Below are 26,979 nucleotides of genomic sequence, written 5' to 3' on the forward strand. Positions count from 1 at the left end.
TGTTTTGTGTTCGCTATTGTGTCAACAGTATTTATTTTTCTTCTCTTTTTTTTTCGTTAGTTTGTACTTTGAATTCTTTTTATACTTTTTTGTTGTGTGTTGCTGCTGCATGCGATAGTGTTTTGTTTTTAGTTTTATTTTGTTTCATCTGTGTGTGTCCTCTAGTAGTGAGTAAGATAGGAGATTTTTTGTATTTTTCAAACGATTCCTTTGTCGGTACTTTTTTGTTGTAGATAGGTAGACATAGTTTTTTTTTATGCAAGGTAGTCTATATTTCAGCGGCGGTTTCCGATGCAATTCCTTTCCTGTTTCCGTTTGCGTTCTCTCGAATCCGGTTTACCAAAACTCCGTTCCAATCTCAACGTAACAACTGTTTACAGCAAAATCCGTTTCCCCCATCTTTATTACTTGTCTGTTAAAACTTCTTTTTATGCATATATATTTAAGTCATCGTGTAATACTTTGGTTTAATATATAGTTTCTGTTTTAGCTTAAACATCTCTTCCGCTGTGCTTTTGGTTTCTCTCAATACTCAGTACAAAATATATATATTATTCTTAAAGATATCTGACTACCGTACGTCGTGTTTTATTCTTTTTTTTTTTTTCTTAACTTCTCCCGTACAGTAAATAAAATATTACACTTTCTCCAATTGTTGTATATCGTCGTATAACTGCGCGGCCACCAAATATCTACTAATCGCAAACTCTCGATAAGAAAAAATATTATCCGTCTTTTAGTTTATTGATTTCGTATATTCTCAATATTTTAGTCTCTCTGCTTTTAGTCTCGATCGCGTGGATTTTTTGTCTCGAAATATTATTGCTATTATTCATATCTGCGTTAGAGGCGAAGATTTCGGTTTTCGACTTTGGAAAGTTGGTCGGAGCAGTTCTATGCAAAATTACGTTTTATTTTTTTGTTTTCGCTGAAATTATTCAAAACACAAAAAGTTGGCAGGTGGCATAACCCTTAAAAAGAACAATTGAGGAAACATCAATTTAAAATTATTTATCGAATTTAGGCTCAAATTTGTGATATTATTGTACACAACGATAAAGCTATTTTTTCTGAGTACAATGACCCGCACCGCAAAGTATTTAAAAATGGATTTTGAAATCAATTAAAAAAAATAACTTCGCGAACCATCTTGACAGAAAATGTCCTACTTGACAGCTCGTTTCAAGGGGACCATAGTTGATCCATCGAAAAAATGTTGTCTTTTCATTTTTTTTTTTAAAAAGTTGTGCACAAAAATTTATAAAAGGGCTGTATAGAACCCTATTGCAACGTTATTTGGCAGCACTTTTATGAGATATTAATGAATAGTTAGGTGGAATTAATAGAACACTTCAAGGCATTCCCATCCCTCTAAGCGGTGGTGTCTGAATGATGCTCGATATGTTTCTAGATATTTCTAGATATTTACTAAAACCAAGTACACCTACCAGTAGAGCAGCTTTTTGTGAACATTTCTGTTGAATTTGACTTTTACCAAAAGTTATTCCTACTCCTTTTATAATCATATTACAAAAATATTTCTTTCGTCTATTCTAATCACACAAGAATGCACTGAAGCCCACGCAATTTCTATTATCGGCCTTTTTTTTCTTTCAGCGCACTTGTGTGTCTGCCAAGTGTTGTCAGTTCAAATCATTTGCACACCACTTTTAGGTAAAAAGTACTACTTCCATTGAAAGTCTCCTGGCATCGATAAGAATAGGTGATACGTCAAGTGTTTCAGGGCAATTGTTTATTTGATAGCGCTTGCTAATCAATTACATGTTTCGGTATTATTTTTCAAGTGAGTTTGCGTTAGCGCAAGTGAAAAGATGATTGGCGACTTTCGTTAAGCGATTGAGTTGATATTAATCTTGTGTATGTTCAAACAAAGTGATTAGAAATGGTGCCGCAAAATAGAAATTTTGTTCAAAAGTGCATTAAATTTTATCTTATTGGTCAGTAAACGGCGTAAATCTGTGTGCTTACTCGAGATGGAGCTGTTGCTGATAAGTTTATGGCCTAAACGGTTTTTAGCTTTAATCGAGCAAAAAACTCCTCATATGCCGAAGATAAATGACTGACGAGAATAGGTATATTTCCCCTACTTTCTGCCTACAAAGGCCGGTGAGTTTTTTTTCAATTTGATTCAAAAACCTATTTTAAACCCTTCTGGTCGTACAAAAATTCATTGCGCTGATCAAAATTAGCTTTATCTTTATAAACAATCATATCAGCAATTTATGCCTGCTTGTAGGACCCAATTGTTGGTTTTAAATTACTTCTCCAACAACAGGAATATTTTTTTTAACATTCTTGCAATAAAATGTTCAGCTGAAAAAAAATGCAAGATGGTAATGTCAAAGACATAAACGAATAATATTAAAGCATAATAAATGCTTATGTATTGTTGATTTGTGTCGCAAGAAACTAGGAACTGTTTGGTGAACAATGTCTCGATTTTTACTGCTGGAGGCTATTGCAAGATGATATTAGGCTTTTGAATATATCTGTTTTCATACAGATTCATTCTCAAAATTTATGTAAAAATTAACCTTTCTTTGTGGCACAAGAGTTCTAAAAAAACACGCCTGAAAACCATTTCTGATCACTTTTTTTAATGCAAAAAAATAACAAAACAACTTTTAACGATAGATCAACTATGGTCCCCTTGGAACAAGCTGTCAGTCGTTCCATTCAGCGAATTCGGATTCGCTAATTCAAATGCAGAATTAACGAATGAAACTCTGGCCTTATAAATTTCCATAATTTTTCCTAAAAAAATGTCAAACAAACAAACTCGCACTTTTTGACAGTTTGGCAGTTTGCCTGCTTTGTTTGTTTGCCTGCATTTGTTTGCAAACATGTCAGCCTGCATACATTTTGCTGTAATTGCGAGTTTGGCAAACTGACAAAAACACAAAAAAAACTAATATATTTGTTTGTTTGTCATAGTCTAGTACCTCCTTTAGCTATACAACAGTGTTGCCAAGTCATCAAACTTAATAACTTAATTAAAAAAAAACTTTTTCATGTGTTTTCATTTTCCTAACATTTCACATAAGTACTCAAAACTGATAATAGTGTTGCCAGATATTCAATACCCATAATGATCCACTCGAAAAAAAATCTTACATAAACTCCACCTAAAATTTCTTTTAAGCATAACTTTGGAAGTTCTTACTTTAAATATCAAAATTTTCAATAGGGGCTTGTCTAACCCAAATATGATCATGATATGAAAAAATAATATAATTTTGCATAAAACTGCTCGTATTATAGATTGTAAAGCGCTCGCAAATGCTGCGATAAGTTTAGTTAGTTTTCATTTTTTTTTTCTTCAGACAGCAGTGCGTAATATTCCTTTTTAGTTTGTTCGTATTTCGGTTAATTTGTGCATCGATACCGGCCGGTGGAGATAGGTTCAGGTTTCAGGTTGTTAGAGATTGCACGTATACTTTCCGTTTCGTTTTTTCATTAGCATACTTCAATAAATTAAGTATAACTCAGGTGGAGAGTAAAAGGGGGATTTGGCTTTGTATAATAGTACACAAAAACCATCGTATGGACTTTCTGGTAAGGTTTCCAGTGATGTTCCCTCGGGCAGGGCAATGTTGGCCAGGTTTGGCATCACGGTGCGTTCCGTTTAAGTTTCGGTTCCTAAATTAGTGCTAACTGTCACTCTTCTTTTAGAAAGAGTTGTAAAATGGTCTATTTAATTGTGGCTAGATTGTGGTAGAACCGAAAAATTGCTTCACCTTAACAAGAACTATTGATCGGTTGTTGTGCTTAAAAACAAGAAAATGAAAAACAAGTCCCCAAACGAGAGGTAATATCTTCCGCCAAACCCATCGCGTGCGAATGGAACCAACATTGCTCAAACTACCCGAGATCTTCTAGCAGTAGAAGAGCTGAAGAACATCCACCTTACCAAAAGTCCTTGTACGAGGCTCAGGAGGCGGTCACCGGAGCGCCCTGCATGTTGGTGGCCATCAGCGACGGGGCCAGGGCGGCATTGTTGACCGCCGAGTTGTTCTGGTTCTGGTTGGCAGCACTGGAGCCGGAACCGGTGCCACTGCCGCTGCCACTCCCACCGCCCTGCGTTGACATTTCCGACTTGACGCGCCGGGCGATGTGCGAACGGGTGTGCTTGCGGAGGTGGTCCTTGCGGTAGAAGCCTTAAAAGATATTGATGGTTTAGTAAAACAAAAGTTTAAAATTGGTGGTAAACTGTGACTCACCTTTGCCGCACTCGATGCACACGTGCTTTTTCTCGCCGGTGTGAATCACAATGTGCAGTGTTAGTTGTTCCTTGCGTTTGAAGGATTTCAAACATATCTGGAAAAATAAAATATTCATTAGATTATTTGTAATCGAAAACCTGTATCGAAAAAAATTATTTACAAAAAAATATCAATCAACATATTGTTTGTTCCTAGTAGACAGTAGTTGTCCCGCCCGTGTGGATCAATCGGACCGCGCACTGGTTCGAATCCCGCGGCGGGCGCTCTAAAATTCTTTGTGTAAATATGGGTATTCGGCGCCGTCGCTCCGTGCCATACTCTAGTACACTTAGGAGCCCAGGGCGGCGAAGTCCTTGTAGTTAAAAAGGAAGACACTAGTGGTTGGTACTAGCAATGGTGGCCGACAGCTATAAAGTCAACTTCGATTTTTAGTAGACAGCAATAGTGTAACTTCTTACAAAACAATTTTTGGCGTATTTTGAATTTTCAAACTATTTCTTTCTAAGTCACTATTTGTCAGTATCCCGAGCAGACGGTAATAACTTGGGAATAACATTTATTGATATTTGAAAATACTAGGCCAATAACATTTTATGTTATTTATAACCAGATTTGATATTCGCCGTTATGATTGTTTTGTTATTGGATTGTTATTGTAATAACAGACTAAAAACATTTTCAGTTATTCTTCAAACAAATTTTTGTTATTAATTGTTGTTATTTAAACAACTAATCCGATCACCCCAATAACAGTTGGAGGTATTCTTCCATAACAAAAAATGTTATTATTGGTGAATAATCAAGATACAATAAGTTCTTTTGAAGTACATAACAGAGTTTTGGAGTTCGTTTCAGCTGTGTGTTACATCAAATCCATTTTGGAACAATTATTACTTGTAAATAAAGGTGTCACCAAGAGTAAGAAAAATTTTGTATTACAAAATACCAAAATACTTAAAAAACTTACGCCCTTCTCATATGTCATATGCTCCATACACACAAAAATGGCTTATATATGCCTAGGATAACATGTCTACAAAGGTCATTGAAATCGGAAAGTGTCGGGTAACGTCATGATTCGAAATCCGGACACTTAGTAGCATATCATTTTCGTTATAGCTGACAAAAAAATCATGTGAGCAACTCTCTATGAAATCGGCCGATTTCGACCATTTTTATTTTTTGATTTGACTCAAACTTTGTGGAGGCCTTCCCTATGACCAAAGAAGCTATTTTGTGTCATTGGTTCACCCATACAAGTCTCCATACAATTTTGGCAGCTGTCCATACAAAAACTAACTTAATCCACCTATGTGGTTGGCGCCTTCCTTAGGGGTAGGCGTGGCTGAATGGTTACGCTGTTCGCTTTGTAAGCGGAAGGTTCTGGGTTCGATTCCCATCTGCCCCTATCGAGAAATTATGGAAAGAAGGAATAATTCTGAATACTTGAATATGAACGAAAAATTCATTAGCTCGCGGCGGGGTTCGATCCCCCGTCCTTTGGGTCAGCAGACAAAAATGCTAACCACCAGACCATCGAGGCTTAGTTGTCTAGAAGGATTAAGAATGCTATAAGAATCCAAGAAACTTGATTGGAATCTGTGTGAACCTAAGAACAGGAAAATGCAATATTGAATGCAAGTTGAATTCAAGGACACTGGTTGCATAATTGTTAGGCGAATATTGAACTTTCAACACCACCAGAATTCACAACAAAAAAGCTTGGTGAACCGAATTGGAAAGCTTCCAAAAATGAATCCAAGAACATACGAAGAATTAAGGACTATAAAAAGATTTGACCGGCCGCATCACTTACCACGGTGAATCCTGGCTTCACACCCATCTTACTAACACCCTCAAACCTCACGTGATACTTTGTCGAAGACGCAGCTGATTTAGCGGTCTTCATCACTCAAGTATCGGACTAAAATTCCTATCCACTTCCCCCGTGTCTTACCACTGGTCGTGGCCGGCGCTGTGATTGGCTAGCATGATAGGGACATTTGAAAGTTGCGAAGTGGTGATGATTGGTTCCTACTCTTCATCTGTGGTCCACGGAGCAATTCTTGGAGGTCCTGGTCAATAACAGAGTAGCAACTACGGGTAGACACCAATGCTATGCTATGCTATGCTATGTGGTTGGCGCCTTCCTCACTTTCTACCAACATTTGGTGATATGATGGGTTTGGACACCAATTTCATCTATTTCTCAATAAAAAAAAATGCACAAATGTCACTTAAGCGGTCATAACATGAAACTAAGCGTTGCCAGATCTTCAAACCTAACCAACGATGGGTCGGATGATGGTTCCGGACATAGTTTACAATCATTTTAGTGAGATCCGGCTTCAAAAAAGTACATAAATATCACTTAAGTGGTCATATCTCGAGACAGGGTTGCCAGATCTTCAATGTTTTGGACTCATTGGAAAGGTCTTTTGATTACCTAACTAACGATGGGTCGGATGATGGATCCGGACTTAGTTTACATACATTTAAGTGAGATCTGGCTTCAAAAAAGTACATAAATATCACTTAAGTGGTCATAACTCGAGACAGGGTTGCCAGATCTTCAATGTTTTGGACTCATTGGAAAGGCCTTTCAATTACCTAACCAACGATGGGTCGGATGATGGATCTGGACATAGTTTACATACATTTAAGTGAGATCCGGCTTCAAAAAAGTACATAAATATCACTTAAGTGGTTATAACTTGAGACAGGGTTGCCAGAACTTCAATGTTTTGGACTCATTGGAAAGGTCTTTCGATTACCTAACCAACGATGGGTCGGATGATAGATCCGGACATAGTTTTCATATAGATTAGTGAGATCCGGCATCGAAATTCCAGCACCTGATTCGCAACTCTGACACTTTTTTATACGTAACTTTTGCACTACTTATCGGATCTTCAAACAATTCAATAGTGCAGTATGGAGCACCAAAACAAATCGAATGCAACTTGTTTGACTCAAATCGGATCAGCCAGTGCCGAGAAAACTTGGCAAGAATTTTGAGCACCAAAGTGAATACGCACACACATACACACACACACACACACAGACATTTGTTCAGTTTTCGATTCTGAGTCGATAGGTATACATGAATAGGTCTACGAGCTGTTTTTCAAAAGTTCATTTTTCGAGCAGGATTATAGCCTTACCTCAGTGAGGAAGGCAAAATGGTACGTAAATATTCGAATATCTATAACAGGGGTGCTCAAAGTTTTTGAAGGCCGGGCCAAATTTGAAGCTCAAATGAGCTTGCGGGCCAAATTTACAAAAAAAGGTTGTTTAAAAAAATAAATTACGTTATTTTAATGTAAAAGATTACATTTCTGTTATTTTAAAAAAATGTCTTTTCAAAATATTAGAAACCACCAAATAACGAGTTTCTATCGGTATTGTTGATTTTGTTGTTTCTGGTATTTGAAAAAAAAAATCTTAGCTGAATGTACTTGTGTTTTAAAAAAAAAAATAGAGTTTTGTTTTTATATTTCGAAAATGGTGGTGACATTAAGTTTGAGGGTCAGTTCATAAAAGGGTCAATATGACTTGCAAATTAATAAAGAAAACTTTTATTTTTGCAACTATTACAGAATTCTACCCAAGTCAAACCGGAACGTTTTTTTTTATATATATTTCTAAAAATGTTCCATGAAAGTTTTGACGATATTTACTAGTTTCACTCACATTGAAACGTGTGAAATTGTTTTAATTATAAAATATTTTGAACAAATTATTTGTATCCTAAAGTGGGGATCAAAATATTTATAAATCATAAGTTTCTTTTTATTAACAAAAAAATAAAAAAGATATTCGAATATTTAAGTACCTATTTTGTATGGACAGCTGCCAAAATTGTATGGAGACTTGTATTAGTGAACCAATGACACAAAATAGCTTCTTTGGTCATAGGGAAGGCCCCCACAAAGTATGAGCCAAATCAAAAAATACAAATAAAATCCATTTCCGGTTTTGGTAGAGAATTGCTCATGTAATAAGTTGGAAATGAAGAAATATCATCATGATGTAGTATTATCAGTCAGTTTTAAGAGAATGCATGCAAAATATGCCTTTTCAAACGATTTTTCATCAGAATTTGAAAATTAAAATGACTTGTTGTGCTTCGAATCCCGGACACTGATAAAAGCTGATTCGAATTCCGGACATCCGTTTTTAGCTAATGTTGTTGTTTATTTTATTAACGTGACTTTAACCTAGAGAGGTCATTCGTCACTTTTTTTTAGCTAATGAATCGCACAAATTTGGACTGAAATTGGACCAATTCACTTACACTGCAAATGTGCGGCCGGTCCGGGATGTGCGACAGCTTGTGGCGCGTCAGGTGGTCCTTCCGCTTGAGCGCCGCGTGGCAAATGTCACACACGAAGCGACGCTCGACGGCATGCGAAATGACGTGCTGCTCGATCAGGCCACGCTCCGGATAGGCCATCTGACACTCGGGACAGCAAAACAGCGGTGACCCGTCGAGGGCCTTCGTCTCCCGGATTTGGCCCGGCTTCGGTCGGGGTTTCTTCTCCTTCGGTGGTTTGCGTTTCTTTTCCTTCTTCTTGCGTGGCTTGCCGGACTTGGTCAGCCCCGTTCCGGTGGTTGTTGCGGTGGTCGTCGTCGCGGTCGAGTCCGTTCCGTTGGTGGTGCCGTTTTGGCCACCGTTGGCCGTAACAGCCGGACCCGTTCCGCCGTTAATCATGCTCTGCTGCTGGTTGGCATTTTGTGTTTGGCCGTTGGTTGCGATCTGGGACAGCTGGTTCACGTTTCCGTACCCGTGACCATTGTCCTGGTGGTTATTGTGATGAGTCAGATGCTGGTGGTTCAATCCCAGGCTGGCGGCCGCAGCACTAACAGCTACGTTCCCCAACGCCAAGTTCAAATTGTTTCCATTCTTCAGATTCAGCAAGTCCTTCTGTACGTTAAACGCGTTCGTCTCAACCCCAATCAGTCCACTCAGCGGTCCCGGCGAGGTCAACCCAGTCCCAACCCCGTTCGATTCCTTCTTGATCGATTCCGAGTACTTGAGGAAGTGCTGGATCGAAATTGGCAGTGTCGCGGACAGCAGATGGGACGAATAGTCCACCGTGTTCGACGGATTGGCCAACGTTTGCCACGACTGGTTCACGTTCTGCAGAATCTGCTGGTTGATCATCTCGTCCCGGTCGACCTTGATCGTCGCATTCTTAAGCTTGTTCTGCTCGGTTTGCATGTTCTGCACGAAACCGCCCGTGCCGTGGTCGGCAGTTTGCGGTTGGCTGTACGGAAGCGAAATGTTTTGGCCGTAGGACATCGGTGTGTTGATCACTGAAAAATGAACAGAAAATTTGAAAAATTAGTCAATTTTAAATTCAAAGGCAAATTATTACTATAATTTTAATCTAATTCCACAGATGATGTAGTTCTGAATAAATATCATTAAGATTCAAAATATTAATCTTGTCTCAGAAAAAAAATCCTGAGGAGCAAAAAGAATAGAATACCATCAACTATAGGGCAAAACGGGACTACCCGGCTTGTATGATCACTAGCCTGTCCCATTTTGAGGTCATGTCGAGGAATTTCAGGTGCTCACTTCTTAATTGATAGATTATGATGTTAGGAACAATGTTTTCTTAGACAAGAAAAAATAATAAAATACTTTCTCGCACCCCCTAGTCGATTTACTGAAAAAAGTCACTTTTTTGAACAAATTTTCTAAAATCGCTTGGAATCAATACGAAAACTGTTTCGATCAGGTGTGTATTATCTTCAAATGATAGGTTTTTGTCCATAGATTAAGATGCACTATCAATATTGGACCAAAATTTAAGTTTTTGGACTCTCCCAGGCGGATTTGTGTCGAAAAAATCGCGTTTTTTCGAAACTTTTTTCAGAAATGTTCATTTAATTTAGGGTAGCCTATTTTTCCCAGTGAAACCAATACATGCAGCTTGTAGGAAATTTCATGGCGAACATTTTTCCCTCTGAGAAAATGCAATTTCGACACTCCAGAGCCGAGATATTTGAGTTTTAGTGAGGAAAAAAGTGCCAATTTTCAAAATTTCTCAGAATTCAGAAGCAAGGCCTACTAATTACACGATGTAGCAAGCATATGTCTCAAAGGTCAGGGTATGCTTTTTTATAGTAATTTTGGCCGCTGAATCCGAATCTGAAATCAAATTTCGTGTAAACAGTGATGTTTTGGAGCTACACCCTTATATAATGTTATTTGCGTGTTTAAGAGGCAGTTTTTGTAAATATTGATCGGTTTGTTCTAGAGGTCGTATCGAGGTGCTCCAATTTGGATGAAACTTTCAGCGTTTGTTTGTCTATACATGAGATGAACTCATGCCAAATATGAGCCCTCTACGACAAAGGGAAGTGGGGTAAAAACATAAAAAATCTTAAAATTAAATTGCTCGCATTTTAGTAATACTTCATCAATTCCCACTCTCTTAGATGCATTCGAAAGGTCTTTTGAAGCACTTCAAAATGGGCCATAGACATCCAGGATTGGTTTAACTTTTTCTCATAGCTTTTGCAAATTACTGTTAAAATGGTTTTTTTTAAACCTCAATATCTTTTTGCAACAGCCTCTAACACCCATACTCTTTTAGTTCAAAAGTTAGGGAATTTCATAGACTATAAGCCTACGGTAATAACTTTTTGGCCAATCACAGTTTTTCTAATAGTTTTTCGATTTTTCTATAACAAACATTTTACAACGTTAGTTATTGTCCTGTAGGCATCCATAGCGGCACTTTTTAGTCTCACTTTTGTCATATTTGAAATCCTCAGAAAATTCAAACTTCAATACCCGTTTTACCCCACTTCCCTTTGTCTTAGAGGGCTCATATTTGGCATGAGTTCATCTCATGTATAGACAAACAAACGCTGAAAGTTTCATCCAAATTGGAGCACCTCGATACGACCTCTAGAACAAACCGATCAATATTTACAAAAACTGCCTCTTAAACACGCAAATAACATTATATAAGGGTGTAGCTCCAAAACATCACTGTTTACACGAAATTTGATTTCAGATTCGGATTCAGCGGCCAAAATTACTATAAAAAAGCATACCCTGACCTTTGAGACATATGCTTGCTACATCGTGTAATTAGTAGGCCTTGCTTCTGAATTCTGAGAAATTTTGAAAATTGGCACTTTTTTCCTCACTAAAACTCAAATATCTCGGCTCTGGAGTGTCGAAATTGCATTTTCTCAGAGGGAAAAATGTTCGCCATGAAATTTCCTACAAGCTGCATGTATTGGTTTCACTGGGAAAAATAGGCTACCCTAAATTAAATGAACATTTCTGAAAAAAGTTTCGAAAAAACGCGATTTTTTCGACACAAATCCGCCTGGGAGAGTCCAAAAACTTAAATTTTGGTCCAATATTGATAGTGCATCTTAATCTATGGACAAAAACCTATCATTTGAAGATAATACACACCTGATCGAAACAGTTTTCGTATTGATTCCAAGCGATTTTAGAAAATTTGTTCAAAAAAGTGACTTTTTTCAGTAAATCGACTAGGGGGTGCGAGAAAGTATTTTATTATTTTTTCTTGTCTAAGAAAACATTGTTCCTAACATCATAATCTATCAATTAAGAAGTGAGCACCTGAAATTCCTCGACATGACCTCAAAATGGGACAGGCTAATGATCACGCCTTCCGTCGGATGGGGAAGTAAATGTCCCGGTTAGGTCGTTTGGTCAGTCCACGTGCAAGAGTCATCATCTAATTTCAAAAGAAACCACAAAACTTACAGAACACATACAAAAAACTGGATTTAAAACTTAACTTCCACTCAAAAGCAAAGCAATCCACTTTAACGACCCCCGGGTCTTTTGTGGTCTCTGTTGCAAGTTTCTGCTCATTTCTAGGCGTCCGAAGGTTATGTGTGGTGAGTCACCCAAAACCTCTTTTACGCAAATGGACCGACGTTTAACTTCCCAGGCCAGGAGGATAAGGCGGGAATGGAACCCGCGCCCCATAGCAACTTAGGGATCGGCAGCCGAAACCGCTAACAACCGCGCCACGAGGCCCCCTAACTTCCACTCATTCCAGGCTAATTCTTCAAGCTTTAAGGATTTTTATTGCCCTACTAATCTCAAATCACAACTTTTTTCAATTCCTCCAACTCCACATTTAAATTCAACGCCAAAGTTTTTAATATGTAAAATTGATTCCTTTTTTACTGCACATCATTTAAACTAAAGCTCTTTTATTTTTTTTTTTTGGTTTTTCACATCGCCAGCCAAAACTAAAACACTAATAAACACAATTTTAAGAAATTAGGTAAAAAACTGCTTTTTCGCTAAAATTGCGATAACTTTAAAATGTGATGAATAGAGGGTGACGATTCTCGAGATTTTCAATTTCCCGGGAATCGAGAGTTGTATTTTGGTATTTCCCGGGACCCGGGAGTTTTTTTAAACTATGCAATAGTGCCAATAATTTAACAGAAATGTAATAAATTTGTTAAGTAACATGTTAGCATAGCATAGCATTGGTGTCTACCCGTAGTTGCTACTCTGTTATTGACCAGGACCTCCAAGAATTGCTCCGTGGACCACAGATGAAGAGTAGGAACCAATCATCACCACTTCGCAACTTTCAAATGTCCCTATCATGCTAGCCAATCACAGCGCCGGCCACGACCAGTGGTAAGACACGGGGGAAGTGGATAGGAATTTTAGTCCGATACTTGAGTGATGAAGACCGCTAAATCAGCTGCGTCTTCGACAAAGTATCACGTGAGGTTTGAGGGTGTTAGTAAGATGGGTGTGAAGCCAGGATTCACCGTGGTAAGTGATGCGGCCGGTCAAATCTATTTATAGTCCTTAATTCTTCGTATGTTCTTGGATTCATTTTTGGAAGCTTTCCAATTCGGTTCACCAAGCTTTATGTGGTGAATTCTGGTCGTGTTGAATGTTCAATATTCGCCTAACAATTATGCAACCAGTGTCCTTGAATTCAACTTGCATTCAATATTGCATTTTCCTGTTCTTAGGTTCACACAGATTCCAATCAAGTTTCTTGGATTCTTATAGCATTCTTAATCCTTCTAGACAACTAAGCCTCGATGGTCTGGTGGTTAGCATTTTTGTCTGCTGACCCAAAGGACGGGGGATCGAACCCCGCCGCGAGCTAATGAATTTTTCGTTCATATTCAAGTGTTCAGAATTATTCCTTCTTTCCATAATTTCTCGATAGGGGCAGATGGGAATCGAACCCAGAACCTTCCGCTTACAAAGCGAACAGCGTAACCATTCAGCCACGCCTACCCCCTCATAAATTTGTTAAGTAACATGTTATGTTATAAACTAATTCAGTTACAATTAGAGGGTGACGATTCTCGAGATTTTCCGGGAATCGAGAGTTGAATTTGGCCATTTCCCGGGAATTCCCGGGACCCGGGAGTTTTTTTTTACTATGCCAAAAGTGGCAAAATTTAAAAAGAAAAGTATTAAATTCGTTATTTATTCGTTAAATTAAGTATACTCATAATTTTTCGGAACTATATAGTTTACAATAATTGTTTTAAAATGTTTTTGCGAATCATAATTCGCAATGAGTGACTTTTCAAATGTTGCACAAACTTGTTCCATGAACTTCTTATTATTATAATTTCCCAGTATCGAGATTTTTGCAATATGATAAAAAACGACTCAAAACAACAATTTAAATTTTTTTCATCCTTTTTAAGGTCATCTGTAAGTTTAATATTGAGGTTGACGTGAAACATAAAATTACATCGCTTTGACATAAAAAAAAATTACCTTGAAAATTAACATAGGTACTAAGAATTAAAAAAAATAAGGATTGCTATGCTCGAGAGAAGATATAGAATTTGAACTTATCTTGAAAAAGCTTTTACCTCTTAGAAATAATAAATAAAAATAATATTTCTAGAGTTTTTTTCATAACGCCCTATAAACACTCTGGATTTATAAAAAAGAAAACATTAAATTTCATTTCTGGGAAGTAACTGCAGAGTATGTTTTAAGGTAAATTTTGGGGTCCACATTTTGTTGGCTTCTCTCGATTAGGGGAGGTGGGGGTAAGACGGCCAGGCGGGGTAAGACGGCCATGCGCTTGTTTTACTACTTAACATGATAAAAGTTACCAAAATATCTAATGATATTGTACCTTAGGTAAAATAGGTTATTTTAAGCCACTTTTTGCAAAGCTAAAAAGTGGTTTGTTAACAAAATTTTGATAATTAAGAAAAAACTGCCGTAATCACCAATGTGTCGTAATATTTATCATTTGGAAAAAGTTCTTTGATTATAAACTGTTTTAAAAACATTTTGGAGTATATTACTAAAAGCTTTTCATTTCGCAGTCATGGTGATAATGTCCTTAACAGTATTAGATAAAAATATTAGATTTTTATGTATTTTTATCTTAATTATCTAAGTTGCAAAATACGGTGGCCGTCTTACCCCCGCAAGAGGAGGAAGGATCGAAAAAACACACTTTTTTGAAATCAATAAAAAGTATAGAAAAGTTTATTTTAAAGATACCAAGTTAGGTAATTTCTATAAAGGAGACTTTCAACTAGGATCTGTACTAAGTTGGAGTTAAAAATAATGGTTTATTTTGATTTTAAATGGGTTTTTACCTTAGGGTGGCCGTCTTACCCCCATCTCCCCTATAGTTATTGGAATTTTTGACAAGTTAAAATTTAAAAAATAAAAAAATACGAATAGGAAGATTAGAGAAGCATTGGTTTACTTGAATTTGAACCTCGAACATTAAACATCCAATGTTCCAAACAATTTTAAATTTTTCAAATAATTCTTGATTAGTTTAAATAATTTTGCTTCAATATTTATAAGTTAAGAATTTCCCGGGAATCAAGAGGTCCAAAAATGGTCGATTTCCCGGGAATTTTTTCCCGGGAATTCCCGCTCGTCACCCTCTAGTTACAATTAATTCAAACTTATTCAAAAGCAAAGCAAAGCAATCCACTTTAACGACCCCCGGGTCTTTTGTGGGCTCTGTTGCAAGTTTCTGCTCATTTCTAGGCGTCCGAAGGTTGTGTGTGGTGAGTCACCCAAAACCTCTTTTACGCAAATGGACCGACGTTTTACTTCCCCATCCGATAGAAGGCGTGGTCAGGCAACTCTCGTCTCGAAAAATGCCACCGGGTCCGTCTGGGATTGAACCCAGGCCATACTGGGATTTAGAGGCTACCACGCTAACCACTAAACCACCGGACCCGGCTTATTCAATGAAACGTTAATTTAAGTAGCCTCGTTTTATAGTTCACAGTTCTACATTTTGATATATTTTTTCTGAATTCTGAAGCTTTTAGCATAAACTTGTTATTAGATTTTTAAAAATTTAAAATTAGCTAATATATACGTTCCCAGTTTCTTTATTTTTGCAATTTTATAAATAACGACTCAAAACAACAATTTAAAATTGTTTTTCCTTCTTGGGTCACCTGTAAATATTAAATGAAGAAATATTAACAGTTATCCGGAAAACCAGAATTTTAACAATTGGCGGACCTACACATTACAAAGAGTTGCAGAGTTATTTTTCCAAAATGTTATTTAATATTGCGGTTGATACTAAACCCAATACTACTATTGACGTCAAAAAGGAATTTTCCTTGATACAGCGAAATTAACTTACTTAGATTAAAAGAAACAAAATTATAAGGTTTGCTATGCTCGAGAGATGATATGGAAATTGAACTTATTTTGAAAGGGCTTTTCCTTCTTAGAAATAATAAATAGAAATAATATTTAAAAAAAACTTGAGTTTTTCATTTCTGGGGTGTGCCTGCAAAGTATGCTTTAAAGTAACTTTTGTTTACACTCAATTATAGTTATTGGAATTTTTGACAAGTTAAAATTTACACTTTCTAAATAAGAAGATTATAAAAGCATTGGTTTATTCGAACTTAAATATCGATCATTGAACACTCAATGTTCTGGACAATTTCGATTTTTTTCAAATGGTTTTCTGATTAGTTTATATAATTTGGCTTATATATTTATAAGAATAAAATTTCCCGGGAGTCTCGACAAAATTTCCCGGGAATCGAGAGGTCCAAAAATGATCGATTTCCCGGGAATTCCCGCTCGTCACCCTCTAGTGATGAAGTACCCTGCCCAACATTGAAAAAACGGCTAATATCCACTTTTGGCAAAAACGAAATATTAGCACCAGGTGGTAGAGGATGTGTTTAGATTTGGCTGCCGATGCGAAAAACTTAACGGCTCATATGCCACCTTTATGGGAAATTGCCTTGACGGAGATTTGGTGACAAACACTAAAACGCGTTTTTCTCGGAATACTTGATTTGGCATAATAGCCGAATTTTCGATTATGGGCGTAATTCGATTAAGTTGTGTAATTTTTAGTTCTCAAAAAAGTATAGATCAGAGTTGGCACTTTTGGCCCTGTCGGCTGATCTGATTTTTTAGAAGCATTGACAGGATTAAATGAAAATTGAAAAAAAAAATACCTGATCAAGAAGATTTTTAAAGAAAATAAAAATATTTGTTTTGCGAAGAAAATTAAAAAAAGTTCATTTTAATTTTAAATTTTATAATAGTAGTTTATGCAACAAGTTGCAAAAAGAGGATTTTTTCAGCACGAGTCGTACATTTTTCCAACGAGGTTCACTAAGTTGGATAAATACGAAGAGTGCTGAAAAAATCAAGTTTTGCAACGAGTTCCATACAACATTTTTTGCAATTCCGAAAAACACCCATTGAGTGAAATTTTAAGTCAAATTTTCTTGTATTGTGTCAATAAATCGTTTAAATCAAAAAAATGTTAAAAAGTGTTACTTTTCAGCATTTATTTTGAAAAGTGTTGCTATTCGATTCTTTTATTTTTAGTACAGAAAAGTAGGCTATTTCGTCGTTCAAGAATGACAGGAAAAGTAAGTAGTTTCACGACGGAATTGCAAAAAATTGCATTGTAATTTCTGATTGGAATGGAATACCTTGAAAAACATTATAACTATTAAAAAACATTAAAACTTCTTTGTTCGTTACAATTATTTTTAAGGTTAAATTTCCTCACTCAACACAACAATAAAACGTTACTTAATCAACCTTTAGGTGGTTGGTGCCTTCCTCACATTTAGAGCATAATGCTATCCAAAATAGATACAAAAGGGCGGACCTTTCAGTGTTCTATCAACTTGATTCATCATTCATACCATCAGATTGGGTAGTCAGATCTTCATAATTCAGGGCTCTTATGTGCTTATAACTTTTGATAGGGTTGTCAGATCTTCAATCTGTATTCGTTGATTGTACTCGTTGAACAGGTCTTTTGATTACCTATCCAACGACAGGTCGCATGATAGATCCGAACAACGTTTCTGTCAAAATATCTGAGATCCGGCCTCTAAAAAGTTCATAAATAACCCTTAAGTGCTTATAACTTTTGATAGGGTTGCCAGATCTGCAATCACTTGAACTCGTTGGAAAGGTCTTTCGAATACCTTTCTAAAAATGAATAACATGACAGGGTTTCTTACAAAAACCACCCTTTTTACAATCTTCCGGACTTTTGTTAAAATCGTATTTTAGCGTTACTGTTGAAGTACTTACCTAAACTTTATAATTTTCAATTGCGACTTATGAGACTCCACGACGGATCGAATGAGACCAAAACGGTCCAAATCGGTTCAGCCAGTGCCGAGATAATCCAGTGCAAATTTTTTTGATCAACGTCCCACCACACACATAGACATTTGCTCAGAATTTGATTCTGAGTCGATATGTATACACTCAAAAAAATGAGTTCGCGTAAACGTGAACAGCGTTCATGCCAACGGGAACCAGGAAGAAATCTGTTCAACTTTTATAGTGCATTGCACCATGAAAGTGAACAGTTTTCTTCCTGGTTCCCGTTGGCATGAACGCTGTTCACGTTTACGCGAACTCATTTTTTTGAGTGTACATGAAGGTGGGTCTAGGAAGTTGAATTAAGAATTTCGTTTTTCGAGTGATTTTATAGCCTTTCCTCAGTAAGGTGAGGAAGGCAAAAAGTGTAAAACGTGAACCTTATGAAAAATCACCAGTTCCTGGTACAAAAATTACACATTTTCTGGGAATTAATGAGAAAAACATTTTTCCATTTAATTGAAAATGTTTGAACACACAGCAAAAAAATCCATTTTGAAAGGTTGAAAATTTGGTTGGTTGAATATTACCGTAAACTGGGGTGACTATGATCGCCTGGGGTGACATTGATAGAAATTTGATTTGGCCACTTATTTTGATACATCCAATGTAACAGTCACATTTTTGCATATATTTTCGATAATAAGCTATCGCTTAATGCTTACATACTCAAAATTCTCAAAAATGTTTAGATATTCATTTGACGGCCATTTGAAAATCCTATCAAAGTCACCCCGGGCTATCAATGTCACCCCAGTTTACGGTACCTCTTTTTTGAGTTATATTACTCATAAAATGTGTAAAAATGTGAACCTAATGAAAATTCATCAGAAACTGACAATTCAATTCAATTTTGCTTTAAAATTATGTATTTCAAACAAGAAAAAAAATGTGGTAACAGCATTAAACACATGCCAAAATTCTCCAAATCAACACCTCACCTTACATTGCAAAGTGCTGCTGCATTAGTGCGCGCATCATCGTCACGCGAAGCAAGTAAAAAATGTAAATACCCTACCCTTAACATCGGTGAATCACCCCTCACCACACAACCACAAAAAAAACAGCCAGCAAGACACCATTTTCCCATCCTGCGCTGCGCTGCGACTTTCCACCGAAATTTTCATTATCATCTCCACCCACACCCCTCTCAACAAAAGGAACTGCCTGAGTGTAAACACACCAACACTAACGCATTTTCCACCCTCCTCCTTGTTTCCACCAACACAAAGAACGTTCCAGGGGGGTGGTTGGTCGTTTTCATTGTCAATTCGCCTGAATGTATGCAACACACACCGTCACACGCCTACACACCCTTCTTTTTTTTGTAGGAAATTTCGACCTTTTTTCTCGGCAAATTTCAGCGCCCAAAAGGCGGCACCACCTGACTTACTTGAGGTAGAATTCTGATTGAAGTGATTCCCGTTGGATCCGTGGTACCGGTTCAGGTCCTGCTGCTGCTGCTGGACCAGGTTTGTGGCGCCCGCGGTCCCACCCTGGCCGCCACCACCCCCTCCGACGCCACCTGGTCCGGCGCCATTTCCCGTCGCGTTGGCCGCCGCCGCCGTCGCAGCATTGCTGGTGCTCGTGAAGGCCCCGTCGTTGCTGCCAAATTTGGCCGCAAACTGGTGGATCCCCGAGAAGGGACCTCCGAAGGCGGAAAAATTCATGACTCTAGCCTGGTATCCTTGAGGGCGCGATCAATCGGTCAAGTTCATAGTCCTTTTTTTCTTTCGAGGGGGTAGAGAGAGCACATGCAGTCCTTGCCTTGAGGTTTTTCCTTTTTTTTCTCTCGAGGTTGGTCAAAAACCTAAAATCACACTCACGACACGAAATTCACGAAAAACAGGACGCACTTCACTATTTCAAACAAATTTCCATGGTTTTGTCCTCGGTAATCTTCACAGACAGGCCCAGACAGGAGGGAACCCAGAGCAGTTTGTTAGACGAACAGGAATAGACAGACAGACAGTGTGTGCAGACAGCAGAGGGGTGAATGTAAGTAGAGCTTTTCACGAAAAACTGCACCAAACTAAACTGCTGCTGCTGCCTGCCCTAGCTTCCCTTCTAGCAGCACAGGAGTTTTCGTATCACCACCACCACTGAGATCGGTGGTGGTGGAAAATCGCTCGGTTTGTTGGTGTGGGTGTGAAAAGGACGATTTTCCTCGCGATGGTGGGTGAAAATTCACGAAATCACGCTTATCGAAAAAAAAACACAACTAAATATGGTTTTGTTTCTAAAGCAAAACAGATTTTTTCATGTAAAACACCCTTAACATCTGGGATTTATTTTAACGTTTTGATTCGATGCTTCTGTGCTCTCTTATGCTAACTAAATAGAAAAACCAGCAAGCTTAGTACAAGAGAGCACAGAGGCATCGATTTGTTAAGCTAAATTTCTCGTTGCGAAAAAAAACTAAATGCCTAAAAACCTAACATAAATTTGCGATTTCAGTGATTTCAGTTTGAAAATTTGACTTTTCCCTTAAAAAGCTATAACTTTTATTCTTTAAGTGTATTTTGTTCCTAACACTTCATTTCTTATAAAGATCGAAAGTTAGAAAATGAAGGGAAAGTTCCTATTTAACAAATAACAATTTAGATTTAACAGAGAAATTTAACAAATAACAAATATAGATATATATAATTTCAAAATAATTTATTCATTATTGTGGAAAACAATTTGCAATAGCCTTATTGAAAAAGTTTACTCTGAGTTGAAGAACTTGGGCAAGCATATTTTTAATAATTATCATTCTGGCAGGACACCTGCCAAAAATGTCATTAATTTTGTATTATTTCTAATGTACAAAAAAAAGTAACATAACAATTCTATAAATATTTGTATGGCATTATTTTAATTCAAACATGTTTAAAAGGGTTTTACATTGTACTATAAGTATGTTTGTGAGTTGCCCATTTTTTCAAGCATGATATTCTTAAAAAAATGCACATTTTTTAAAGTTTTTTTTAAGATCAGTTTATTTTTATTTCTGAAAAGTTTCTATTCTTTCAAACATAAAAATTTCTATAAAAATGTTGTAAGGTAAAAAGAGAACTAAAACGCATTAAAAGAAAAACTTTTCTATGGAAATAATATATTTTGTTTCGTTAGCATATTTTTGTGACTTCTTTATCCTTCAAACATTAAGTGTATTTTAATTATTTTTATAAGGTTTGTTTGCTACAACAATACGAGAAAAGGTCGGATAAGCATTTTGACATCTAGAACTATTTTGCAAATTTCGTGCCAACAGGTAACTTTTTGTGTTAAACAATAGCTGGCCTTCTCAGCTACCATCTAACTTAGCGAGTTTTGTTAAATAGTTACCTGTTGTTTCGGAATTTGCAAAATAGTTCTAGCTGTCAAGATGCTTATGCGCCCTTTTAAAATGTAGCTCCAGATATTTTATAACTTAACTCAATGTTATTTATTCCTGCGCATTTTTTTGTTTTTTCATTCTTTCAAACATGAGCAGTTATTTAAAAGTTATATGAGAAATAGACAAAATTCGAACTTATTTTAATGAAGTTCTATTTCTATCCTGTTTTTCATATTTTTCCTTTCTTAAAAAAGGAAGGGTTCAGGTTAGCTTTTGAAAAAAAACGCTTTACTCACAAAATTTAAAAACTCGTGCTCTGGTTAGGAATCGTTATTACTAATTTGAAGGTTTCGATGCGCTCTTTCGATTGTATTTTGACCCGAAAACTGGAACTCAAAGCCTGATTTTTGAGAGCTCTTTTTCTGTAATACTTGAGTGATGTCTGTTTTCAATAATTTGTACCTTCCATCACTGGAAACCGCTCGCTAAACCCACAATTTGTATATTGTAGCAATTCTAAAGTTTACGCCATAAACTGCTTGTGTCCAAAATTTGAAGATATAGATAGAGATAGAGACATTTAGACATTTTATCCAATTTTGACCTCATGTCTTTCGACTTTTTGTAATACATTCGCCGTGAGATACTCAGAAGCCACCATTTTCATAGGGGCAATCTAGAAAATTTTACGAAGGTTGCGTGTGTGCTATCTTGTGACACGCCCTCAGTAGTTCACTAAGAAAAAGCAATAAGATCATGTTCAAATTTCGGCCAGTGGTCTAGCCTATGAAATCGACCATAAAAAATATGTAAAACTTGTTGCAAAACGGAAGCTAATTGTAAAATTAGGCGAGCAAAAATCTTGTCAAAAACGGTCCGTAAAGGTTAAGTTAGGCCTGGAGATGATCATGATCGATTGAGTTGTTTTTCAATTTTACAACATTTCTTAGTCATTTTGTAGGCATCTCACTCAAAATAAAAGATTCAGACAAGTTGTCTTTCAATAAAAAGCTGTAAAACGCCGAAAGCCTTTTTATTGGTTTTAAAAGTAGTAAATGGAATAATTTTGGCAATTATTTCAAGAAAAACTTTAATTTTATCATACAATATTTCAATTAGTTTGATAATTAATAACGAAACGCGAAATCGTGACTTTTTCACGCTGATGGCAAACACGTGTCAAAAAGCACCGTAAGCGTGCTATCACACCACCAAACAAGGGTATATATTAGAGTGTAACAAAAATGACTTTTTGGCGGGCATTCAGGGGTTTGTTCCGGTGGGCATAATGAGCCCAAATCCCAAATATGAGCTTGATTGGACGTAACAGGAGCTGGCGCTCCGCCCTTCAATTTTAAATGGGATTTAACCCGTAAAAAAAGATTTTTTCAAAAATGTCAATTTTTGAGGCATTTTGGCGACTGAAGCGTTTACCAAAAACATCACTGGCGTGTAGGCCAGATCCTTGCGCATCTTTTGGTATATATATCATTGAAGTTTGGAGCACCCTGGAGCTCGGTACAGACCTTCAAAGTTTGGCATTTTTTCGAAAAACCGGCCCCGGCAAAAAAGATATGCGTCGCGTCTCGCGACGCCCGAGACGCCATTTGATTTTGCTGGGACCGATTTTTCGAAAAAATGCCAAACTTTGAAGGTCTGTACCGAGCTCCAGGATGCTCCAAACTTCAATGTTATATATACCAAAAGATGCGCAAGGATCTGGCCTACACGCCAGTGATGTTTTTGGTAAACTCTTCAGTGGCCAAAATGCCTCGAAAATTGACATTTTTGAAAAAAATCTTTTTTTACGGGTTAAACCCCATTTAAAATTGAAGGGCGGAGCGCCAGCTCCTGTTACGTCCAATCAAGCTCATATTTGGGATTTGGGCTCAGTATGCCCACCGGAACAAACCCCTGAATGCCCGCTAAAAAGTCATTTTTGTTACATTCTAGTATACATTCAGGCGCATTCAGAATAATCAAAGTATGCGTGGAGGTGTGCGTGCGTGCGTGGATGGAAGCATGACTTCCAGGAAAATCCAGCTTGGATGGTGAGTGTGTTGTGTCTGGCGCTGATGCGACGACGCCACCCCCGCTTGTGCTACCGCGACGGCGACGGCGATTTTTCCTCGCAGGATGTTTAGTTGGGAAAAGCACAGCAATCAACAGAGGCTTGCTTCGTTAAGTTTTTCTGAAGGATATGTCATCCCCACATAGAAAAATGGGCGGAAAACGGCCAAAAAGCGGGGACGTTTTGCCTGAAAGCGGGCCCGATTTTCAGCACGCTTTTTCCCCTCGTTGTGGCCCATTGCGTGCCAGAATGCAACATTTAGGCGGGCGTTACGCATTTTGGCTGCTGTGTTACGCCCGTCTGTGGCACGCTTTTGGGCCCGTTATGACCACGATAACGGGCCTATAAATGGGGGACCGACGTGCCGGAAACCGGGGGGTTTCTCCTTCCTGTTTACTTCGGATTTCAAGTTAGGGCGATTAAATAAAATAGGGTGACAAATAAACACGACAGATTATTTTTTTATTTACAAAAATATTGAATTAATAAAAAAACTTAAACTAATTACCTAACTAGCTAAACAAAATATAAGTTGGGTTAGTATGTTAAGAGGACTTTAAATTGATTTTATTGGTAATTTGGACAAATTTAGTTAATTTAGTTAGATTTAGTTAAATTTAGATAAACTTAGTTAAAATTAGTTAAATTCAGTTAAAATCAGTAAACTATAGTTAAATTTAGTTGAATATAGTTAAATAAAGTAAAATTTAGTTAAATGTATTAAGATTTAATTAAGTTTAGTTGAATTTGGTTAAATTTAGTTAAAATAAGTAAAATTTAGTTAGATTGAATAAAATTTGACAAGGTTTCGTAAAATTTCGCTTCATTTATGTCAAATTAGTAAACTTTGGCTAAATTAAGTTATATCAAGTGAAAATTAGTTAAAATAAGTTAAATTGACTAAAATTGAGTTATATATAGTTAATGTTAGTTATATTTAGTTAAACTAAATTAAATGTAGTAAAATTTAATTAAATTTATTTAATTTTAGTTAGATTTAGTAAAATTTATTTAAATTTAGTAACATTTAATTAAATTTAGTTACGCTTAATTTATTTAAATTTAGTTAAATTTAGTTAAACTTTGTTAAATTTAGTTACATTCAGTTAAATTTAGTTATATTTAATTAAACTTAGTTAAATTTTGTTAAGTTTGAATTCAGTAAAATTTAATTAAATTTCGTTGAATTTAGTTACATTCAATTAAAATAAGTTACATTTAGTTAGAAAAAGTAAAATTTAATAAAGTTTCGTTAGCTTTTGCTAAATTAAGTTATATGAAGTTTAAATTAGTTAAATAATTTAAATTTAGTTGAATTGAGTTACATTTAGAAACATTTAGTTAAATTTAGTTATATTTAGCTAAACTTAGTAAAATTTAGTTCAAATTAGTTAAATTTAGTTTTGTTTAGTTAAATTCCGTTAAATTAAGTTAAATTTAGTTGAATTAAGTTAGATTTAATTAAATTTAGTTGAATTAAGTTTGATTTAATTAAATTTAGTTGAATTTAGTTACATTTAGTCAAAATAAGTCAAATTTAGATTAGAATTAGATAAAGTAAAATTTAATTAAGTTTCATTAAATTTCGCCTAATTTATTTCAATTGAGTTAAACTTTGTTAAATAAAGTAAAATTAAGCAAAAAATTAGTTGAGTTTAGTTAAATTCAGTTGAATTCAGTTAGATTTAGTTAAACTTAGGTCAATTTAGTTAGATTTAGTCAAATTAAGTTAAATTTATTTAGATTTAATTAAACTTTGTTGAATTCAGTAACATTTAGGCAAAATAAGTGTGAATTAGTTAGATTAAGTAAAATTTCATTAAGTGTCGTAAAATTTCGCCTAATTTAGTTCAATTTAGTTAATTTTGGCTAAATTAAGTTATATTAAGTTAAAATTAGTGAAATTAATTTAAATTTAGTTATATTTAGTTAAATTTAGTTAAATTAAGTTAAATATAGTTGAATTTAGTTATATTTAATTAAATTTAGTTGAATTTAATTAAATTTAGTCAAAATAAGTCAAATTTAGATAAAAATTAGATTAAGTAAAATTTAATAAAGTTTCGTGAAATTTCGCCTAATTTATTTGAATTTAGTTAAATTTAGTTAAACTTTGTTAAATTTATTAATATTTAGTTGAATTTAGTTAAATTCAGTTGAATTTAGTAAGATTTAGTTAAATTTAGTTAAATTTAGTTAAATTTAGTTAAATTCAGTTAAATTTAGTTAAATTTAGTTACACTTAGTTAAATTTGGTTAAATTTAGTTAAATTTAGTGCAAATTTAGTTAAATTAAGTTAAACTTAGTTAGATTTAGTCAAATTAAGTTAAATTTAGTTCAATTTAGTTAGGTTTGATTAAAGTTAGTCGAATTTAATAACATTTAGGCAAAATGAGCGAGTTAAATTCGGCTAAATTAAGTTATATTAAGTTATAATTAGTTAAACTAATTTAAATTTAGTTGAATTGAGTTACATTTAGATAAATTTAGTTAAATTTAGTTATATTTAGCTAAATTTAGTAAAATTTAGTTCAAATTAGTTAAATTTAGTTTTGTTTAGTTACATTCAGTTAAATTAAGTTAAATTTAGTTGAATTAAGTTAGATTTAATTAAATTTAGTTGAATTTAGTTTGATTTCATTAAATTTTGTTGAATTTAGTTACATTTAGTCAAAATAAGTCAAATTTAGATTAGAATTAGATAAAGTAAAATTTAATTAAGTTTCATTAAATTTCGCGTAATTTATTTCAATTGCGTTAAATTTAGTTAAACTTTGTTAAATTAAGTAAAATTTAGTTGAGTTTAGTTAAATTCCGTTGAATTCAGTTAGATTTAGTTAAATTTAGGTCAATTTAGTTAGATTTAGTCAAATTAAGTTAAATTTAGTTTGATTTAATTAAAGTTTGTTGAATTCAGTAACATTTAGGCAAAATAAGTGTGAATTAGTTGGATAAAGTAAAATTTAATAAAGTTTCGTAAAATCGCTTGATTTAATTAATTTTGGCTAAATTAAGTTATATTAAGTTAAAATTAGTGAAATTAATTTAAATTTAGTTTAATTGAGTTATATTTAGATACACTTAGTAAAATTTATTTATATTTAATCAAACTTAGTTAAATTTAGTTAAATTTAGATAATTTAAGTTAAATTTTTGTTGAATTTAGTTATATTTAATTGAATTTAGTTGAGTTTAGTTACATTTAGTCAAAATAAGTCAAATTTAGATTAGAATTAGATTAAGTAAAATTTAAACAAGCTTCGTGAAATTTCGCCTAATTTATTTGAATTTAGTTAAATTTAGTTAAACTTTGTTAAATTTAGTAATATTTAGTTGAATTTAGTTAAATTTAGTAATATTTAGTTGAATTTAGTTAAATTCAGTTGAATTTAGTAAGATTTAGTTAAATTTAGTTAAATTTAGTTACATTTAGTTAAATTTGGTTAAATTTAGTTAAATTTAGTGCAAATTTAGTTAAATTAAGTTAAATTAAGTTAAACTTAGTTAGATTTAGTCAAATTAAGTTAAATTTAGTTCAATTTAGTTAGGTTTAATTAAAGTTAGTCGAATTTAATAACAGTTAGGCAAAATAAGTGAGTTTACTTCGGCTAAATTAAGTTATATCAAGTTAAAATAAGTTAAATTAATTTAAATTGACTTAAATTGAAATAT

At 35.0% G+C, this 26,979-nt stretch overlaps 1 protein-coding gene across 1 annotated transcript; it reads right to left on the reverse strand.

Moving 5' to 3' along the window:
* Positions 1-3,031: 3,031 nt before the first annotated feature.
* Positions 3,032-19,957, reverse strand: LOC120413973 (zinc finger protein 717). The gene is made up of 4 exons (XM_039574980.2): positions 19,304-19,957; positions 8,542-9,563; positions 4,242-4,338; positions 3,032-4,178 (listed from the first exon to the last, which is right to left on the reverse strand). The coding sequence occupies exons 1-4, from the start codon at positions 19,578-19,580 to the stop codon at positions 3,952-3,954; spliced, it is 1,623 nt and encodes a 540-aa protein (XP_039430914.1). The 5' UTR covers positions 19,581-19,957; the 3' UTR covers positions 3,032-3,951.
* Between the last annotated feature and the right edge of the window lie 7,022 nt (positions 19,958-26,979).

Source organism: Culex pipiens, chromosome 3 (assembly GCF_016801865.2).
Source record: "Culex pipiens pallens isolate TS chromosome 3, TS_CPP_V2, whole genome shotgun sequence".
Lineage (NCBI taxonomy): Eukaryota > Metazoa > Arthropoda > Insecta > Diptera > Culicidae > Culex > Culex pipiens.

Bases quoted from the DNA above. Each gene is read 5' to 3' on its own strand.
- LOC120413973 (XM_039574980.2), bottom strand. From the start codon at position 19,580: ATGAATTTTTCCGCCTTCGGAGGTCCCTTCTCGGGGATCCACCAGTTT. The intron at 9,564-19,303 runs GTAAGTCAGGTG...TTCATTTTTCAG, and splicing joins CAATCAGAATTCTACCTCAA to TGATCAACACACCGATGTCC. The intron at 4,179-4,241 runs GTGAGTCACAGT...ATATCTTTTAAG, and splicing joins GTGCATCGAGTGCGGCAAAG to GCTTCTACCGCAAGGACCAC.